The 21,534-nt window shown below is 43.7% G+C and overlaps 2 protein-coding genes across 5 annotated transcripts in view; one reads left to right on the forward strand and one right to left on the reverse strand.

The window, feature by feature from the left end:
• TMEM255A (transmembrane protein 255A) overlaps positions 1-8,081 on the forward strand; it is a 49,838-nt gene extending 41,757 nt beyond the window's left edge. For both annotated transcript variants that reach the window (XM_087860231.1, XM_087860230.1), the window contains one exon: positions 5,671-8,081. In XM_087860231.1, the coding sequence (XP_087716357.1) occupies positions 5,671-5,829 (159 nt within the window). In that variant the 3' untranslated portion in view covers positions 5,830-8,081. The remainder of the gene's footprint in view (positions 1-5,670) is intronic.
• Positions 8,082-8,942: 861 nt separating this feature from the next.
• ZBTB33 (zinc finger and BTB domain containing 33) lies at positions 8,943-16,861 on the reverse strand. 3 transcript variants are annotated; one of them, XM_045814868.2, is made up of 3 exons: positions 16,596-16,861; positions 14,861-14,924; positions 8,943-13,947 (listed from the first exon to the last, which is right to left on the reverse strand). In XM_045814868.2, exon 3 carries the CDS (start codon positions 13,943-13,945, stop codon positions 11,927-11,929), a length of 2,019 nt encoding a protein of 672 aa, XP_045670824.1. In that variant the 5' UTR covers positions 13,946-13,947; positions 14,861-14,924; positions 16,596-16,861; the 3' UTR covers positions 8,943-11,926. The 3 variants fall into 3 exon arrangements, with proteins under 3 accessions (XP_045670824.1, XP_045670832.1, XP_045670815.1); XM_045814876.2 differs by lacking the exon at positions 16,596-16,861 and adding an exon at positions 16,362-16,579; XM_045814859.2 differs by lacking the exon at positions 14,861-14,924 and having other exon boundaries at positions 16,596-16,860.
• Between the last annotated feature and the right edge of the window lie 4,673 nt (positions 16,862-21,534).

Below are 21,534 nucleotides of genomic sequence, written 5' to 3' on the forward strand. Positions count from 1 at the left end.
AAGAGAAAGAAAGAGAATGCAGGGATGTTGAAAGTAACACAGGAATAAAAAGTCATAAAAAAGTCATCCTGGGGGGTGTCCGGCTGGCTCAGTCGGTGGAGCATGCAACTCTTGATCTCGGGGTCTGAGTTCAAGCCCCACGTTGGGCATAGAGCTTACTTTAAAAAAAAAAGTCATCCTGGGATAGAGGAGTCACAGACACATAGGTCCAGCCCGAGAGGCTGCCTCCGTTTATTTTTTATTGAAGCAAATTATGTTGATTGTATTGATTTTAGGAATTTTCACTTTATAATGAACCCCTGAAGTGGGAACAATCATCTCCCTGGTGATGGTCCCCATACACTCTAAGATAGGAAGCCTCTCTGTAGGGTACGGAGACATTCCTCTGCCCATCGTTCTGCATTCAGACACTACCCCAGGGATGAAAACAAGATTGACAATGCCAGTGGTCACTCGGGCTGTTGGCTTCAGCTCAGCCAGGGTTTACTCTGTGTTCCCATGTGCCAGGCACTGTGCTAGTAGCCGTGCATGTAAAGATTGACTGCATTAAGAGATCAGGGACTTGCAGGGCGCGCGGGTGGCTCAGTTTGTTAAGCCTCTGCCTTCGGCTCCGGTCATGATCTCAGGGTCCTGGGATCAAGCTCCGCCTCGGGCTCCCTGCTCAGTGGGGAGCCTGCTTCTCCCTCTGCCCCTCATCCTGCTCGTGCTCTCTCACAAAAGTAAATAAATAAAATCTTAAAAAAGAAATCAGGGACTTGAGTGGGGGTGGTGGTCAGGGGACAGCAGTGGAGACAAAAAAGTAAATAGACTATTACCCAGAGTGCTGTGGAAACCCAGAGACAGGGTCCCTAACCCAACCCTACACTGCGGGTTTACAGCACGGACGTCAGGGATTTGTGGACGCCTCTACTTTTTAATAACAGCTCCCATTCATTGAGCTCTTATTCGGCACCAAGCACGGTGCTAAGTGTTCACATATATCATCCAGTTTAATCCTTTGAGGGAAATAGTCTTGTCATTGCCGGTCCCTTGTCATTGGAGTCTGTCTGACTCTAGAATTGGCTTGAAGAATTCTTTGGAGAAGCTTTAAATCTGAGCACAGCATAGATCTTCTCCCCCAGTTAATTTTAGGATATTTATATTTCTTACTGATTCAAATTATGGGCTTCCTAATCATGACTCAGAAGGGGTCTCTGGAGAGTAAACTCTCTCTGATTAATTATTAAATTGCTCCCCACTCCAGCAGCTGCTGGGACACTTCTCATACTTCTCCCGGTTCTTTTTCTAGGTTTGAGCTGTCTTTGTGTTGCCTTTCTGGAGACTTTAGAGTTGTGTGGTGTGGGTTTTGAGTGATGTGAGTTTTTTAATTTTTTAAAAAGACTATTTATTTTAGCGAGAGAGAGCACATGAGCAGGGGAGGAGCAGAAGGGGAGGGACAGAGATCATCTCCAGCAGACTCCACACTGAGAGCAGAGTCTGACGTGGGGCTCAGTCCCTCAATCCCGAGATCATGACCTGAGCCAAAACGAAGAGTCAGACACTCAACCAACTGAGCCACTCAGGCACCCCAAGTGATGTGTTTTTAAGTGATTTGTTTCTTTCTAGAACTTAAGTTGTGTGTTTGAATTGAGCTTTCTTTTGTTCACCAACTTTCATTCCCTTATAGTTTCATAGGAGGAAGTACCAGTCTTTACCCAGGAAAGCCAAGAGGATGGGGGAACACCTTGCTTGCATTCCCAGATAAATAGAAAGCAATCAGCAAAACGCATACCAGCTCTGATGATAAAACTTCCAGAAGCACAGACCCCCCCCCCAAAAAAAAGCCAGAGCTCCCTTATGATCTTCTCAGATTGGAAAAGGGCCCACATCATAGATGACCTTTCTCGACTTTCTTCCAGATGACTTCCCCATTCGGGTCATTTCCAAATAGGACTATATATGTGACTTTGCGTTTGAAAACTACTGCTCCTTTTTACCCAGAGGCGGAGAGAAGGGAGAGGAAAGAGAGGGATAGGGTTTTGTTTTAACCCCTCCAAGTCGTGCCCTCATTGGGTAGCTGTCCAGTTAGGAAGCTTGGGAAACATTCCTTGTGTTCAGACATGAGCGAGGACTTTGCTCTGGTCAGATGGCCCTGAGGATGCTTTGAGTGCTGAGCTGGGAGAAATGCGACTCTTGCAAACATTGGACTCCAGGGTGTCTTCCCTTCATGAGCTCCCCATCCCCCCAGGCAGGAAGGATAGAAACTGAGACTACCTTTGCCTCCTCGCTAACCTCCCCACTCACTTCTTTTGCCCCCACGTTCATTTCCCTCCTGCCTGTACTTTGGTTTCAGCCAAGTCGTCCAAATTCTGCTTCGTATAAAGCATCAGTTTCTACTTCCACTGGGAAATTCAACCCAAGGGGAGCTTTGTGTAAAACCTTAAGGGTTCCAGCCATACTTCCCAGTCTGGCCTACCAGGCCGGTCCTTCTGCTTCACTCTAACCAGGGGCTGGTTCCTTTCCTGTCCACCTGGTGAATTGCCACGTTTAGCTTAAAGCAAAAGTCTCAGCCTATGCAAAATACAAAACGCCTCTGTTTATGCTGTTTATTAAAGCACATGAGGGCACGTGAGGCTTCCTCTTAGCCACCAAAAATGACCCACTAGAAACTGGGCCTGTTGAATGAAAGGACTGCTTCAGGCGGTGCATGGCATGCGTTGCAGCCGAGAGCCTTCGAAGGCTGTGGCTGCCCCCACTCAGCTGTCGCTCGCTGTATTGCCCCTCGCCTACCAAGTCCCTTCGATCTGGCAGAGAAGGGGCAGGCTAGGGTGGCCCTCCTCTGGGAGCACCCTCAGCCTGCGCCTTGCCCCCAGCTCACCCCAGCCTCCGAGCTCAAACTGACTGACCGAGGCCCAGCAGTAGGCTATTTAGATGCTTTTCGCGCTTTGTGCTGTGCGAGGATTCAAAGCTCAGCTCTTCCAGTAAAGTTGACTCTGAGGCAGGAACCAAAATGCACCAGGCCAGCTCCCCAGCTACAACAAAGCCAAATCCTTCCCGAGGTGCCCGCCTGTTGCTAGGAAACTACGTGCTGGTCCTGGGGGCCTGGTCTCCCCCCCTCCCCAGCCCTCCCCCCCACCCGGGGCCCCAAGGGTGTGTGGACTGCAGCCAGTTAGCTCCCTCGCTCTGCCAGGAGCCCTTCAGTTTTATCCTTAAGACTCCCAGCGTCCTCAAAGGGAAGTGAGAATCATCCCACCCCGGCCGCTTGAATACTTCCCAAACATTAAAGCAAGAAGCGAGAACCAAAGGCCATTGTGTCACCCCCCCCCTTTTTACTATCAAAGTGTGCAACTGTAACCCGCGGCCACCGCTGCCCACAGAACCCGCTCGCTGCACTGTTGGGAACTTGCACTCCCGTCCGTGGCTGGGAGCACCTAAAATCAACCGCCTGGTTCTCACCCTCCTGCAGCAGCATTTAGAAGGGCAAGGGCGTGAACCGCATTGTCCCATCGTCCCCGCAGGGGAGACGCCTGTCCCCACTGGGCTGAGAGGACAGCGCTCTTCATTGACAAAAGCCGCAGGGGAGGAGGGAGGGAGTTCTGTAGTGCAGAATGGAAAACCAGGAAGTCTTCCCAGAGCAGGGAGACAGGTTGGGATTTTAGGAAGGAATTGGGCTTGTCTCACGTCCACTGACTCAAGTTGATTTGTCTTTAAAGGCTCTGCAGGTTCTATGACCCTGTCATTCCTTCACTCAGGGTGAAATAATGGATGGCTCAGGGGAGGCGGAGGGAGTGATGGCAGCTGCACCCCTTGTTAGTCCCAGCATGATGGAGACAGATATTTCAGTGTCTCGGGCAAGACCTAGAAACCTGCACAGCCCTTTCTAAGGCGTGCAGGGGTGAGGACTGGGGAGCCAAGTGGTCTCAGGCTCCAGAAATCTCATGTCGGGGCTGACTCTCGATTGCCCCCGGCCTTTAAAAATGACATGATCGACTCAGACTCCGACGAGCCAAAGTAAAGGCATGACCTCCCCCAAACAGCACTTGCACTGTTGAGAAATTTTTGTGTAAGTAGGGTTTTTTTTTCTTTTAAAAGCCATATCTTAAAGATTATTTCTTTATTTATTCAAGAGAGAGTGGAGGAGGGGAGCAGAGGGAGCGGAACAAGCAGACTCCCCGCTGAACACAGAGCCCAACCGTGGGCTCGATCCCATAACCCTCGAGATCACAACCTTAGCGGAAATCAAGAGTCAACGCTTAACCGACTGAGCCACCCAGGCGCTCCTTTTTGGTTGTTTTTGTTTTTGTTTTAACATACCGGTTCCTCCTAGAGCTACGACAACCAGGAAATTGCAGTTCTCCAGCCCTGTTCTTTGGCTTATTACGCTCACCCTTCCTGAGAGCCTAAACCTGGCCTCTGGCCTCCTGCCATCCGGGTAGCGCCCTCCGGTCTTCCGGCCTCGGCTACGCTCCACCGCTGGAGCAAGGCAACGGTGCCCACAAGCTGTGACTGTATTCTTCGAAAATAGATTCTACTTGTAAAAAACATGCCACGTTGGGGCACCTGGCTGGCTCAGTCGGTTAAGCGTCTGCCCTCGGCCCAGGTCACGATCTCCGGGTCCTGGGATTGAGTCCCGCATCGGGCTCTCTGCTCAGTGGGGAATCTGCATCTTTCTCTCTCTGAAGTTAAGTAAATAAAATCTTTTAAAAAAAAAATGCCAAGTTCATCTTATATAGTCCTGAGGTTAGGGTCACCCATTCGACATTTATTGAGCACCTACTACTTACTGTTCTGAGCTCTGGGGGACACAGCAATGAACAAAACAAAAGCAGGCCAACTCTCCTTGAGCAGGAAAATCATTAGGGTCAAGGGTATACATGAGTCAGGGAAAGAGAAGTAGCAAATGACTCCTAATGTGTCAGTTCACTGTTTATAAAAATGAAAAAAAAATCCGTATCCTCTCTCTTCTCAAAGACTACCAAAGTTAGACAACACGAAGTAAAATTGCATCCAGTGTCTGTGGAACCTGCCAGATTGTCCCTAGTTCGTACCACTGGTATTCTCGCCTCCAGGCCTGTGTTCCTCTCTGTCCTCCAACCTATCCCGTGCTTGGGGGTGGTGGGCCGCGGATAAGATGGAACAGAAATTGTCAGACTTGGAAGAGCCCAGATCCAAGAAAGCCTACTTAACCTCTCCGACCTTAGTTTTTATTTTGTGTTTTGGTCTGTGAGATGGGCTCTGTGATGTATTCTGGTAGCAAAGACTTTCCCAGGTATTACTGGCTTAACCTCAGAAGTTCTTAAGGCCCAAAGTACTTCTCCGAAGACTAGCTGGCATGCTGTTGCCATAGCTGGAGGGAGAGGTATGGAAGGCTCAGGCTATAAACGTGGACAAGGGAGTGGTGGACTGAAGAGACAACACAGAAGTAGGAGCAACAAGAAGCGGTGACTGGATGCAGGGCTCAAGGGGCTGGGGAGGGGGACCCCATGCTACCTGCGGGGAGCTGTGCAGCCTGAGTGACTGCGAGGGTGGGACCCACCGGCTCATGCCCCTCTTTAACTTTGTGGGGCTTAAGAGCCCTCTGTTGTTCCAAACAGAAGCAAACCTGGTCCACATTCATTTTTTAAGCAACGATGGGCTGTGGAGGAATTGCCACCCGGCTGCCTAAACTGGTGTTTTGTTTTTATTACACAGCATTCTGGTGTCTTTCCATCCTCCCCGCCCTCTGGACTTTCTGATGAGCCCCAGTCCGCCTCGCCTTCGCCCAGCTACATGTGGTCCTCGAGCGCACCGCCCCGCTACTCTCCCCCCTACTACCCGCCTTTTGAAAAACCACCACCTTACAGCCCCTAAAGAGGAATGCCTGCTGGCTATTGAGATTATTGTGGCTTTTGTATTTCTGCTTTAGTGGAAGTGTGTAGGGTACAAAATTTAAAGTGTGATTCTTATGCATCAGTTTTACAAAGGCCTGCTAAGCTAGGGAAAGATAGGGATTTATCAGTGCGGAGCAGGGGTGTCTAGGCTGAACCCAGCGCTTCCAAAAAGGGCAGCGTGCACTCTCTAAGCAAGGCTGGGGAGCCATCCCGGCAAGAAGCTTGTCGCGTTTGGACCTGCGTTTCCCTATGGCTCCACCTCTGTACTCAGCGGCAGTGGTGCTCGCCCTGGTTCAGGTTCACTTCGTGTAAATGCAGTGTCGTCCTCAGACCCTGGGCAGACCGCCCCCCTAGCACCTTGGGTGAAGCACCTGGCTTATCTATAGGCCCTATCTTTCCCTACCACTAAAGTCAGTCCCTAAGGAAAATTTCCCAGATGGAGCTACCCAGTGGCTCCAATACAGAGAGTTCTGGCTAAGATTTTGTTTGCTTGTGTCTGGATGTCGAAAAACGCTGCCCGTATCTTGTACTCCTTTCTTCTCTGTGAGTATTGTAAAAATGGCTGTTGTGATCATTCAGCTCAGCTTTCGTTATCAGTACCTCCCAAAGGGAAAAGTGCAATATTCCCTCGAGTAGTGGGGAACAGGACTGACTGTTCAGGACGCACTGAAATACAAAGAGCAACGTGTGACGTGTTTTGAGTTGATCTCAGTTTCACATCCGGTAACTTAGGAGACAGTGGTTCTACTGCATGGTGCGGTATTACAAAAGACATTGGCGACGGGAGATCTTACGGTTAAAATTCAGAGTTAAAAACGCCAGGTTAGGTTCTTGGGTGGTGATACGAATTGTTACTAATCTTTGTGACTATTTAATCTTCAAATATTGTGCTTCAATCCCAGCAAACCGCACGTATCCTGCACCCACCCCAAAAGAATCATCTGTATTTTAATGCCACTACTCTTATTGGTCCCTTTTTCTGTTGAGACCAATCATGACAGTGTTCAAGATTATGAAAGTGTTACAATGCCGCTTTAAGTCTGCAAAACCTCCAAAGTAGCCAACTTGACAAATTCTTAGGTGTTACTGTAGATTTCACATCCATCTAGCACATTGTGGTAGGTGTTTGTACGGTTCTTTTAATTATGCATAGCTTTAAACGATCCACCTGACGAATTTAACACTTTGGCACCCATGCCTTCACTTCAGAACGAACATTTTCACTGCGACCTTGTGTTAACCTGAGAATTGATTGATTTACAGGAAGACGGGATAATCCTACACTTGTATAACGTAAAAATACAGGGGCTACAGGAGGGTACCTAATTAGACAGTTCTGCAAACACAGAACGCATACTGGAAAATTTTCCGGCTAATTCCGCTACCTCCCGACTTGCTGGATTAGAGGTAGCAGGCAAATGCTGGTGCTCCCATCTACCTTGTAGACACCCAGCCATCAAGAATTACCAACGCACAACAAGTGCACTCATTGTTCACAGTAAATGTTTGCAAAGCACTCAGTTTAACTTCCGGCATCGTGAATGATGTCTCATCCAGAATTCAAATCGGGAAAACTAGAATCCTTTTGCGTTATATAAAATTACTATTATTTTCTACAGTTCTGAGCATATTAAATTCTATTGGATTTCAAAAAAGGGACTAATAACCAATTGACTTACTATACAAATGCCAACTTGTAATACTCAATGAAATGTTTTGCCATTTACACTGTACCTTTTGCTTTAGTGAACGTGTATGAGCATTTAATTTTTTAAAAGGCACCATTACACAGTATATCTACATTTATCACATTTCTTAAAGTGTTAAGACTCTGACTCATTTCTATGTATTTTTCTTACTTTACAAAATAACTTGAAACAGAATAGATTTTGTAACACTTAATTTGAGCAGCTTCTTTTTTAATTACATTGAATTATATAAAGTGCATGTTCCCTTAGAGAAATTAATATTTGCTGCTTTACTCTTTTGCAAAACATTTGCTGTAATGAAGGAATTTGTATTTCCAATATGTACCTTGACTGCGTTTTGTAATATTTACTGCTTTATTCCTAATTCTGCTTTAAAGTATTGAACTGGGCATGAAACATTAAAATATTAATCCAGAACCTGTATAAACTGGATGTTGCTTAAAATCTGTATCACTGCCACGTTGGAAACCCAGACTGCTTTTGTGACGTTTCAAATTAATAAAACTATCCTCCTCCTTATCCACTTACATGCGTCTTCATGGAACCTACAAAAGTATCACAAACACTCCAGAGCAACGGACAACAGCCCACTCACATTTGACTGTCATGGTTCAAGGTACAATGGGGATGCAATGAACCAACATAGCAAACCTGTTAGAAGGTAGAAGAGGGGGAGTAAAGCATCCTCCAGACTGAGAAGGCATTTTGACACCAAACAACGAAGCAAGGGAAGCAAGTGACTCCATCCGGCTGACAGAGTTTTACTCCGGGTAACTTACTGATGCTGCAGGGGAGGGGGGAGAGATGGAGCGGACCACAATCCAGGCACTACACAGCTATTCTCCACCAAGTCCGGACCTTAGTCCACAGATTTTACAGAGCATTGTGGTGAGGTCAAAGTGTAGTTATCTGAAGTGCGGCCATCTCTGTGCCAGAGGGGAGGGGAAGAAATTGTTAGCTCTCCTAGCTGTTTAAACAACTTTAGGAAAGATCAAAACAAGCCTTCCCACATTCCGGTCAGGGCATACGTTAACCTCCAAGGGGCCTGGAACATGTAGCCCCAAGGGAGGTCACTGCACAGATATGAACAAGACAGAGAGCCAAAGATGGAGGCAGTATTGTCAGCACCCCTACAAACCTAGTAGGAAAGTTTGTTATGCTGTCATCAGAAATACCCCCAGTCTCTTACTACAAAAACTGAAAAACAACAGAATAGTAAAGCCTATGTAATTTCTTTTCTGTTTTTTTAAGTGAGCTCCACGGCCCATGTGGGGCCTGAACTCACGACCCCCCCCCCCCCGCATGCTTCACCGACTGAGCCAGCCAGGCACTCCAAGTCTGTATCATTTCTGAAAGATAATCTTGCAAAAAATACACTCAAAAATCAGAATTAGAACATTTTATTTTTGCCATAAGGAGCTCTACGAACTAATACCAGGTAATGGTTAATGAAAAGTAGAACTTAAAGTCATATGATAGGAAAGATTGTACAAGTATGAACATTACGTATTGGGTGGAAATGAACAAGGTTTCGTATGATTGACAGAGGTGAGGAAGCCAGTGCTGTTGAATTAACATTTAATCCTTTAGATTAGGCATGCCTTGACAATACAAAATTCCTTGACCATTTTTAACCATTTATCTTTTTGGTACAATGGAAAAAAGACAATATCAATTCCTCATAGTAGTTGCACATGGGCGATCAGTACCACTGAGATGATAATGATCATTTAAAATATATTTTAAAGTAAATCTTGCAAGATTGCTATGGCATTTTAAAATCTTTGCTTAGTTTGGGCATTTTCATTTTCTGTCATCTCTTTCAACAAATTGCTATTTCAAACAGTTCCTATCCAGAAGGTTTACAGGTAATTTAGCACAGGAGCAAATTTGCAGCCAACTTGAAAAGAAAAAAGAAGGAATTTAGTAGCCAGAAACCTAAGTATGAAATAGGAAAACACCATGGTAAGTTTTAAACAGAATCCTGCTACAGATTTCCAACCCAATAAACACTGGGAGTGGATGGTTTCAGCCCCAGAGTAGTTCACACTAATTCTGAACTTTGGATATAGAAACTTCTGAAAAAACTGAAGACCTTGACATACATGCAACGAAGAGTCTTCTGGCAAAAATACAAGTTAACTTTCCAGTTTTTCTCCTCCCAAAAAAACTCTAGAAGACACCTTCATTAGGCACAGAGTTTAACTTTTATACTCAGAATTGACACAGAGCACAGCAGCAGCAAATAATTACGTCCCTATTATTCAGAATGGATGGTTTTCCCTTACAGACTCAATTCCTGGTTTGTCACAATAGCCTTGTTAGAAACTCTCAAGTTTTATTATGATCAACTAATTTTCCTAGCAGTTAAATTTGAAAGATCTGGAAGCTCTGCTGGCCATCAGTGTCATTCACACTTGCAGAAGTAATTATGTCTAACTGGTGAAACAGCATTAATGAAACTCAAACAAATTTCCACTGAAAATATTTCTGAGTGCACCGTATAGTCAAAGAGTAATGTTGTCAATAACTGCACAGAACGGAAACAGATATTGATTCCAGAGATCAGAGTCTTAAGTTCTAAGGTAACTTAAACTTTTCCAAGGATTAGTTCACAAAATGGTTTGAACGCCTAGACTCACAGAACAGAAAACAGACAGGTGCACATCATTCTAGCCCTCGGTAAGCAAAAGATTGTATTTTTCTTCCTTCTCGTATTATTGCAAATACTGAGGCCCGATACCCTCTGCTACCAACTGAAACACTGAAACCATTATCTTCAAACCTAGCTTACCGTCAGAAGAATGATGTATACATGAAAAATTATGATTAAAGCTTTAAGTTCAAAGTCAAGAAATAGACTATTTTTAAAAATACGTAGTCAAAGAAAAAGAAAATATCTATGTTGAATTAAGAAATATTTAAGCAAGGTTACAAAGGACTAACGACTATGCACGACAATCTTTTTCAGTATCTATTAATTTTTTTCCTTTGCAAAAAGTAATTTACAGAAGTTCAACACGTTAATCCTGTTATAAAGGCTAGGCTATATATTTGTTCCAACCTGCTTCCTTTTAGTACTAGCACTTCAATGAGTTTTGACTTTATTTTCTAAGTGTTTTAAATATGTGTCACTTGAAAAGGAAGAAAGGTACACGTATTGTTCTCAAGATAAACGGGAATCAACAAGCCTATATAACATTCCATATATAGTTTCTGATTGCTATAATATTGCAGCACTTTGCAGATGGAATGGAACTTACTTTAGAAGGGGTAAAAACCTAAAAGGTCTTGTGAAAGGAAAATACTAGATCATGGATTCAACTATTTCAAATGAAAACTTTCTATTAGAAATTCTAAGTCATATGAACATTTAAAAATATATACCGGTAGCCTCCCGCCTAAAATATGTAGGAGTCTCATTTATGGAATCTATCATTTATAAAGATTTATACATAATGAAAGATTTATTTGGTGGCTTTCGTATTCGAACTTTGAAATTTCTCAAGGGAACATTTTTAACCATATGAACAAAAAGGAACTCTCCATTCACTTCCACTCTCTATCATGTAAGAACACAGACTTCAGAACAAACGCAACAGAACTTTTCCTCTCCTCCTGTCTGCAATACAGAGATTTGTTTTCCATTAACATTTTTGCCCAAAGAGACCACAACTGCAAAGGTATATATACAGTAGTCCAACCACCAAAGTCTTTTCCAGACGATGGCAATAAAAGCAAAACTCAATTCTAATTAGCTAAAACTCTTTCTTCAGATGAGACACTTGTCTGCACAGCCATTTTCATGGCGGGAGGGAGGCAGGAGGTTGCTATCCATTTGGACTAGCGGAATACACAACGAAGCAAAGACTTATTCTGAAATTTTCCAGAACAACTTCAGAAGTTCTTGTTTACTCTTTATGCCACATCCAAAACACAACACACATTTATAGTCTCAATATTAAGATAATTGAGAATTCAGCAGTAAAGTGCTAACATGGAAGGGGAAAGTTGTAAGATAAACTAGGGTATGCTAATAACTCCAGTTATTTTCCAAGAACATTCAGACTGCTTCAAATGCTATTCAGGAAACTATCTCTCCAAGCTTTTTTTCTTCTTGCCTCTTTAAAACGAGCTGAAAGCTAACTATACAAACAGATACTCGGGGTGAGGGGGGAGGGACTTCTCAATCTCTACTCAAACTTTCAGAATAATTTGCTTCTAAAAATTATCAACAAATAATCCAACTAGACTGCCTTCAGATGACGTGGCAGATCAAATGAACTCGTTTTCACCTTAATTTGTTTTACAGGTCTTTTTGAAACCCCTGCCCCTGAATGCAAACCAAACTTGCTGAGATTTCAAAGTTCAGTAAGATTCTGGTATTATAAATTCAAACTCAGTACTGCCATCTGTTACATTCTGTTTAAAAATTGAATCATTTTCCTGCTGAATAAAAATATCTTCCCAGGTCATTGGCTTGTTCTGAGGAGCAGATGCAGCCCCTACTGCAGGGTCTTTCCCAGCATCAACCTTATACCCAATAGCATCATCCTTCATTACAGGCATAGCGCCTGACCTATCAGAAAGATATGCATATTGTCTGATCTGTAAGGACCTGCATGGATGTAAACGATAAAGCTTTGAGTCTCCAGAAGGATCTTGACTATGAACTGACTTTATGTGTGAAGACATAAACTGATAGTTGATGAAAGATTTGCCACAGGCCAAACACTGGTACCTTCGCTCCCCTGTGTGATGAATTTCGTGTTTTGTGCGATATTCTGCAAGAGGAAATACCTTCTCACAGTAACGGCAAGGGTACTTCTTCTCCCAGGAATGAATGTTAAAATGTCTCCGCAAGCTTGTCAGACAGACATATGACCTTTTGCACACAATACAGATATAATAGACCCTCCCATCTACTATTAACTCATAGTGATCATCATGTTTTACTTTCATACGTTTGTTGGGCGTCTCACCACTAGATGTTTTTGGTATCTCATTCTCAAGTCTGGCCTCCCCTTCGTCAGGGTCATCTTTGACGGGGATCACTATGTCATAAGTATCTTCACCGATATTTGCATAAACCTTGCAACCCGTCGACAAGCCTTCAATCTCAGTAGTTGTATCTAAAGTAATGATCTTCTGACCCTCCATTAGATGTTTTGATCCTAAACCTGCATCATTAGTGTTTCTAGTAATTATATCTGAAATTTTTAAAGAATTGGAAAGTGGCTCTTGCAGAAGTGTAGGAATCTGCATCTTCTGTACCAACGATCCATCAAAAGTGGCATTTGGGGGGATATCAGCCTGGGGGACCAGAGATGTATTACTGACCGCCGAATCTGGACTGGAGCTAATAGTGTCATCGTCATCATCTATAATTTCCTCCTCCTCCTCTTCGTTGGCCTTGTTTCCTGTTATAACAGCACTGTTTGGTGTCTGCTGATTCTGCACAAGCAAATTGATTGAAGGAGACATATGATTTGGAAGTGAAGAAGTGACATTTGGTGGTGTAGTAAGTGGGGTCTGATTTAGCAAAATAATGTTGGGAGTCAGATGTGTCGGGGCTGAAGATACCAGCAATTTTTCACTTCCTTGCGTCTGGCTCAGAGTTGCCTGATTCACAGAAGTAGGAAGTTTCTGAGTAGGTGTGAGATTTGGTAAAGGGGGAGAGTTATTACTAGCACAAGATGCAACATCTGAAATGGCAACGGAACCTGGGTTAGGCTGGACCTGAGCCACTGCATTGGTACTTGGCAAAGTCTCCTTTGCAGGCAGAATCTCAGAGCAGAAAATGACGTCATCGTCATCATCATCTGAATCGGTAACAATGATCTTTTTTGTCTCGTAATCTTCAGCAGATAAGGAAAAAGACTCTGTTATAATAGGCATTATAGTGGCCCCGTTATCTTGGGCTTCATCTTTTGATTTTTGTATTTCAAGGTTCTTGTCACTAGAACCAGGAGGTAAGGTTTCTGCATTACCGTCCTGAGATGTACCTGAGATGCTTTTAACCTGTGACAATGGGACACCAAGCTCTGCTATAAACTTAACCCCTAACAGCTGCCCTGATTTAATCAACTCATCAAGTAAATCCGATCTAACACGAACAATTTTAGAACTATAGATATAATTGAGAATTTCGGCAAAGATCTCTGCTCTTATAAAGCTCAGTTCAACAACTTGCCCGGCAACTGAGAAGAGCTGATGGAAGTAAGTACTAGAAGCTGAAAGAATATTCCTGTGGGCCCGGAATTTTCGGTCTTCCACGATAACGGTAACATCACAGAAGAGTCCATGGCCACGTTGCTCATTCAGGGAGTTCAGCAGACTGCCAGAGTATTGAATGTCTGTAGCAGAAATCAGTTTTCTACTCTCCATGCCTGTAAGAGAAAGGGAGGAGGAAAGGGTGGGAGAAGATTAGAAAAGAAAAACAAGAAGTACTTTATCATTCAGAATGTAAGCTGCAGCATCATTAAATCGTGTATTCAAGTTTTAACTGAAGTTTGGCGTAACTTTTTGGCTTGTATATAAATTGTTCCTACAGGCTGGCTTTTGGACCATGCATCAAATCTCATGATTTCCCCCTGAGAAGAGACAAGCAAATTTTTAATTGATCTACAGATCTGAACGGTAATCTCTTCCTCTGAATCTCAGATACATGCATCACCACTAAGCAATTTTTTAAGATTAGAATTAATTTTCTTAGTTCCACTTTTGGGTTCTGTCCTCAAGAAGACTTAAGAGTTCATTTTTAATGGTCTTAAAACTTTAAGAAAAAGTCTTCATCGTGAACACACAGATGTTATTTCACCTGTAAATGAATGATTTAAGTGTCAGAAAAGCTTGATGGAGCGCCTGGGTGGCACAGCGGTTAAGCGTCTGCCTTTGGCTCAGGGCGTGATCCTGGCGTTCTGGGATCGAGCCCCACATCAGGCTCCTCCGCTATGAGCCTGCTTCTTCCTCTCCCACTCCCCCTGCTTGTGTTCCCTCTCTCGCTGGCTGTCTCTATCTCCGTCGAATAAATAAATAAAATCTTAGAAAAAGAAAAGCTTGCTGTGTGCAATATCCATTCTATACTCTTCCTAAATTTTACATGATCTTTAAGAACACATTCAAAAGCTACTCCCTATAGCCAATGACCGAATTAGTGTTTATAAACACTGACAATCATTACTTCTCGACTGCCCGTCAGTTTTTTGCTCTTATTTAAACTGGGATGCCTCACCTAGATAAACTATGAAACACCTTTTGTACCCTCTCCCCTTTCATCATCTCCTTGCCCCTTCCCCTCACCTCTCTACTCTTACAATCTCCAGAGGTGAAATGTTAGAGTGCCAAGCGAAGTCAACAGATGGTACTGTGAAAAAAATAAGACAAAGGAAAGGTCACCATTTCTTAATGCTTATTTGCATGAAAACACGAAACATTTCAATTTGTTGGTAAAGAATTATGCGCACTGGTATGAGAACTTTTTTTATACCAGATGTGTTAGTGAAAATGAAAACATAAACTTACTGGAACAGAGCAAGCGGTTACTCTAAGAAAAGGGAGGGGGAGGTCAGTAAAGAGCAATGCTGTGTACCACTCCCAAAACATTCTTTTTTTGCACATCACAGAACACATTCCCAGTAACAAGGGTGTTGCGTAGTTTAAAATATATACGTATATTAAATATATATTTAATTTTTATACATTTAACTTTTATAGATTTTATATATATAAACAATTGGCTGATAAGTACTTTATGTAGAGAAACACTTTTATTGCTAATATTCTTTCCCTTTAAAGTTACCAAAATAGTAGCACTGTCGTCACAGTGCTTAAGTTATATACACGTGGAAGGCGGGGCGTCTCAAGCATCTTCGAAATTTTCAAAACTGCAGCTTAAAAACAGAAAGTAGGCAAAAAGTCTAGAAATGAGGATTTGAAAGATCGTGTGTTACAAGGCGTTGCTCGTTTAACAGTACCAAGGAATTCCAGGTTACCATTAAGGCACTCATCAGAAAGGGTGACCTTTGGACAGCGAGCCAGCAACCAGGGCTTCCGAAATACGGGGATTTCGACAGAAGCCGCTTTTAAGTAGGTAGATAGGTTTTCCGAATACAATTTTTGTCGTTTGCAAATGGGTTCTTGGAAGGGGGTAATGCATCAAACGTTACGTGTCCAGGTGACACTGGGAATTGGTTTCATTTTGTTTAGATTTCGTCCCGCTCTTCCCCGTCAGGGTGGGCCCAGGAACGGCAAGAATCGCTCTGAACCCACCCCGAGATCTGCGACCTGCCTACGGAAAAGCCATTCCGCATCACTGTGAGACAAACCCTTGACTGAGGGCAGGTGAAGGTGGAAAACAGAGAAACGCCATCCGCGAGCGAGTAAAGCCAACCGACACGCGGCTCCCTGCGGCAGCTGAACCCCATCTTCCTTACTCCACCCCCTCTTCCCCATTTGCACCCAGCCGGCTGCAACCGAGGTTTTTTTTTTCACCCCAATTCACGCGAAAAGGCAGCTTCCTACAAATCCAGATGGAGGTACGAACTGCACCGCGAGGGCGGGGGTCCGCCGGCGAAAGTAGAAGGTGGCGAACCGGAGGGTGGGGTGTTGGGAGGGGATGAGGCCAAGCAGGCGGCATTGTTATGCCCAGGGAAGGGGACGGAAGGGGAGGATGGGCCGGGCAGAAAAGCTCTAAATCAAAGTAGGGGCTAGGAGGAGAAAAGGAGGCACAAAAAAGGCAGGCGGAGGGCGAGGAAAAAGCCAAGTGGGTCCCCATGGTGGGCTCCCCGCGCGCCGGGCCTACCCAGGGCACCGGCAGCCCCTCGGTCCCTGACGGCGGAGGGGACCGCGCCGCGGCCCTCCGGGCTCGTCCCCTCCTTCGCTCCCGGGCCCACACAAAGAAAGGGCCGGAGGAGCGGAGCCTCCGACTCCGCCGCTTCCTGGTTCAAGTGAGGAGAATGCAAACGCAGGCGCGGCCCAGCGACGGAGGCAGCGGGCGCGCTCCCTCGCCCCTCCCGGCACCGGGCCGGGTCCTCACCTGCTTCCCGGCGCCGCCGCTTCTCCTCGTCGGGCCGCGCGGACGGGTGGGAGCCCTCCAACAACCAGAAGCCGGACTCCGCGGCGATTCGGCTCCTTCTTTAAACGTCGCTCCAGTCTTGGTCGACGTCGACGCGGCTGCCGCCACCGCTGCTACAGCTGCCCCACGCCACCGACAGAGGGCACAGCGCGGGGGCGCAGCGCCGAAGTCGAAGGCGCCCTCCTTCTCCGAGCGCAGTTCGGGTCTTTCCGGAAGGGCCCGAGCTCTAGGCGGCCCCGCTTCGGCGCCCGGCTCTCCCTTCGGCTCCTTCCGCAGGGGGCGGAGTGAGACTGGGAAGCTCTGGGAGCGTTCGGCCCTTTCCGGAGGGCGAAAGGGTGGGAAAAAGGGAAGGGAAAGATGGGGTAATGCAGTCAATCACGAGCGGTTGGGATCCTAAATTAGGCGCAAGCATCTAGGGCGTGAAAACTTTTCGAGACCGTATGAGTTTCATTTCTTTTGCAAGTTTGAACCTGCTCGATTAGCCCGTTTCTTAGACGATAAACCACCTTGAAATATAATCTGAATAAATATAATCAAGTCGAATTGATCGACTAAGGATGACTCAAGTTCTAGGATGACAAGTTAACCACGACATTACAGTAACTATTTTTAAGAAATAAATCTAGGGTTTGGACACTAGACAGTCTTCTAAGTTGAATACTAAATGATGCAGTACTATCTTAATTCCTTCGCTTCGTCTACCGTTTACTGACCACCTGTTTGAGCTATACCAAAACTTACGTTAGGTGCCGTGGAATACAAAAATGAGTAAGCCAAGGTCTCTCCCTTTCCAAAGAGCTCAGTAGATGGTTACACAAACGCGGACAGAAGTATTTGTACAAGGTATAGAACACAGAGAAGGAAATAGCAAACTAAATGTTCCCATTTGAGCTGTATGTTGAAAGAGGAATAAATTAACACTTGCATTGGTTTTTTTTTTAAAGATTTTACTCATTTATTTGAGAGAGCCCGCGCGCCCGCACGAGTGGGGGGAGGGGCAGAAAGCGGGAAAAGCAGACCCCCCGCTGAGCAGGGACCACGCGGAGGAGCTGAATCCCAGGATCCGAGGATCTCGACCTGAGCCCAGCCGAAGGCGCGCGCCCAACCACTGAGCCGCCCAGGCGCCCCTAAATTAATACTTGCGTTGTTAATTTATTATTTTTATTCACATAGCATTTCCTCCTCAGGGGGTTTTAGTGTCTGACACATAGTCGGTGTTCAATAATTGTTTAATGAATGAATAAATAAATGAGTCGTAATTTTTTTAAAACTCTCTGGTAATACTCTCCTGAGTACCGTGATGAACGAAGCAATAGAATGGGTGTTTGGAGAGCAAACGCTCTCCCTTTAGGCTGGTTATTGATTGTATCCAACTAAGGAGCCAAAACATTAGCTTTTTTCTTCAACAGTTAAGGCCATTCACTACCTTCATTTTCTTTTTTTTTAAGTATGTATAGGTGGGCGCCTGGGTGGCTCAGTCATTAAGCGTCTGCCTTCGGCTCAGGGCGTGATCCCGGAGTCCTGGGATCGAGCCCCACATCAGGCTCCTTCGCTGGGAGCCTGCTTCTTCCTCTCCCACTCCCCCTGCTTGTGTTCCCTCTTTCGCTGTCTGTCTCTCTCTCCATCAAATAAATAAATAAAATCTTTGAAAAAAAATAAAAGTATGTATAGGATAATATTGCATCCATTCCCCAAAACTTGAATTTGCACCTGTTTACCTTTCAGTCAGAATCTTTGTACTTCCTTCCTATAAAAGCCTTGCTGAAAATGTCCATGAGGATATTCCAGAATGAAAACAAATCTAACTATATCTCATTTTCTTCAACATGAAATCACACAAGAATGTCACCATCGATCCACCCCCAATCTATTCTACATTCTCCTCAATGAGGTAAAGCCACAGAGAAAAATACCAAAGTGGCGTAATACAGTTGTATTTTCATGTGGAAAAAAGAAATGAAATTCCTTATGCTCTTCTAGATTTTGTATTGTGAGAAAACAATGTGAGAATTACTGCACTATTGGGTTTTTTTTTTTTAATTAGGACTTAAAATTATGAGTTTCGTTGTTTAATATAAAGACATTTCACAGGAAACAGGAGTACACGGTTGTAAAAGAAACTAAAGCAGATGGTTAGTATTTCCCTGGAACTGAGCACTTAACAAAATGAGTTAGCATATTTAACAAAATTTGTTAGCAGATTAATGACCATTAATGACCACTTTCCTGAGTCATCCTCGCCCAAAATTTAGAAGAAAAAAAAGTGTTTAGGAACCAGGACAAAGTATTTCTTGAAAATTTAGGATCTATTTGCCTTTCAGTAGGTTAGTTCACTAAAACTAAAATGAGACATATCTTTGAAATACGGATCACAGTGGCAGTAGCTACACTCTTGATAGCAAATGTTTGTTGGTTACCTCCCAGTAAACTGGAAGGCATGGTATCATTTCTTTTGCACCAGCATTACCAGCACCAGGGTTGCCAAGAGAATTGCATTGCCTTTTCCCCTTTCCTGAAAGGGCTTTAAAAATGTGGAGCCCCAACTAAGGTATGATGAAAACCTGTTGGTTCAAAGCACAGGAAACCTCTTCCCTTCTGGCCATGTCCCTCATCACCCAGCCCAGCAGATCTAAATTAAAATTTTAAAGCTACCTATAACCAAAGGGGATTCAATGCTTAGGAAAGGAATTTTCTCGTAGGAAAGCAGAGCAGACCAAGAAATTTGAGTGGCCTTAACGATTGCCTTTTGGACAAGATCATTGGAAAGTTTCATTAATTTTCTGTTTCACCTTTCATTTTCTTTTTATCAGCAGGCTGAAGCCTACTTCAAATAACCCAGTAGATTTTAAAGGTATCAATTGTCTCACATTCTAGTAAGGTTTTTGATTGGCTGATAATGGAATCAGTTAGGTTTTATGACCACATTGTCAGTGTTTGCTTGCCTTGTTTGAATTTGATTATGAATTTCTTGAGGGAAGCAACTGTCCTCTCCTGTGTTAATATGCCAAGAATCTTGGGGGTGCTTAATATATATTCAATGGACGATGATAAAAGATTTTTAAAATGACGTTTATTCAGTCCCTTTATAATAGAGATAATAATACCTTTCCATACAGTTGTTTTGACCTTCAGTTTCCAAACTATGACACGCTTGACTGCTTCCATGTCTGTGCCTGGAACCCTGAGCCTGGAATAACCATTCCTTTCATATCCACTGTTTACTTCTCCTGTTGTTTGGCAAGTGCTTGGTCTTCCAGAAAGATGCAACTCAAGCACTAACTTGTGAAGCCTGACTTGATCCACTAAATGGTGGATAAATATGGCTACTTAAGGTTGGATGAACGAGTGTCTGGTACCTCATAAGTGCTGAATATACATTTGCTTGTTCATCTCTATCCCCTTTTCTACTTAATTCTAACAATTTTCTCCTTACTTGACTTGATACTGTTGCTTCTCTTTGTCTTCTTAAAACCTTCCAAAGTCAATTAGATAGGAATAGATAACCCTCCTAATGAGAAAGAGGGAGTGGACAACTGCTATATAATATATAATATATAATAGAATCTACCAAACAACAACAACAACCAGGTAGCTTATTTCAAATATGAAAAAAATTGAGGGAATATGCCACCTATGAGTTCTTTGTGAAAAATTACTTGGCAATGTGAAATCAAATCAAATAAGAAATGAGTCAAAATAAAAAATTAAGAATGGACATTTTGCAGTGAGCCAATCTATTTAAATGGAAGACTAAGGCCAAACAATGAATATGTGACAGAATGAAACTGTTATAAACCTGACACAATAAACACCCATTCATTCATATGGTCATTAAATACATATCATTTAATACCAACTCTGTGTCAGGCAATGTTGTAGGCAGTGTGGATACAGTCAAAAAGACAAAGTCCCAGTCTTCATGAAACTTAGATTCTAATGGGAGAGACATACAATAAACATATGTGCGTATATTATTTAACTGTATAATATCAGATAGTAATGAATGCTGTGAAGAAAAATAAACAGCGTAAAGGGATAGAGAACGATCAGGTGCCACTGTAAATAGTGTGGTCGGGGAACACCTCTCTGAAAAGATGATGTATGAGCGAAGAACAGAATAAGGGAAAGAGCTATGCAAATATCTGGGGAAGAACATTCTAGGCAGTGGAACATGTCAATGCCCTTCAGCCAAAGATCACCAGGAACATGACCATAGTTGACAAGTTGGGTTTATTAATCTTTGCAGGGAGGGAGAACGCACACCATAGGGAACTGTGGGGTGTTTCAGTAAGACTATGTTAGAAAGAACCTATTGTAGTATTTGGGCAATTTAGGGGATGATCTAAGGAAAGGAGAGTTCTCTCTAGATCAGATGCTGTCAGAAAGCAGGGGCAATTGTATGATTGGGCATCTCAATAAATCTTATCTATAGGGAGGGCAGGGGAGAGCAGGAATGAAGCTATATAATTGATAAAGTAGCAGTCACCCATTTTGGCCAAGAGGGGAGTGTCTGGTGTTTTCTGAGTGACACAGTGACCTTTTTTAAAAAAATCTATGATTAGACCAAATTATAAATTGGTCATGTTTTGTCTCACTTCATCAGTCTCCTACTGACTTTGTCTTAGGTTAATGTTGTGTGAGTTTATGTCCAACAGAAGAACATGGCCTGAACTCTCTGCTAGGTTCCAGGTATCAGGGGCTGCCTCCCCTTCCCCCTTCTCAAACAGCAAGTGAAAAGCTATAAGGAATAAAATTTAGAGGTGGTGGAGGAGGTACAATAGTGGCCTTCTCATCTTCAACAAAAAATAGTCATTTAATACTGCATTATTATTGTACAGGACATAGTTATACTAAAACATTGTTCGTTGTTCATCAGAAATTCAAATGTAAGTGGGTCTAC

The sequence above is a fragment of the Ursus americanus genome, chromosome X (assembly GCF_024610735.1).
Source record: "Ursus americanus isolate L20-20 chromosome X, mUrsAme1.1.p, whole genome shotgun sequence".
Taxonomy (NCBI): Eukaryota; Metazoa; Chordata; class Mammalia; order Carnivora; family Ursidae; genus Ursus; species Ursus americanus.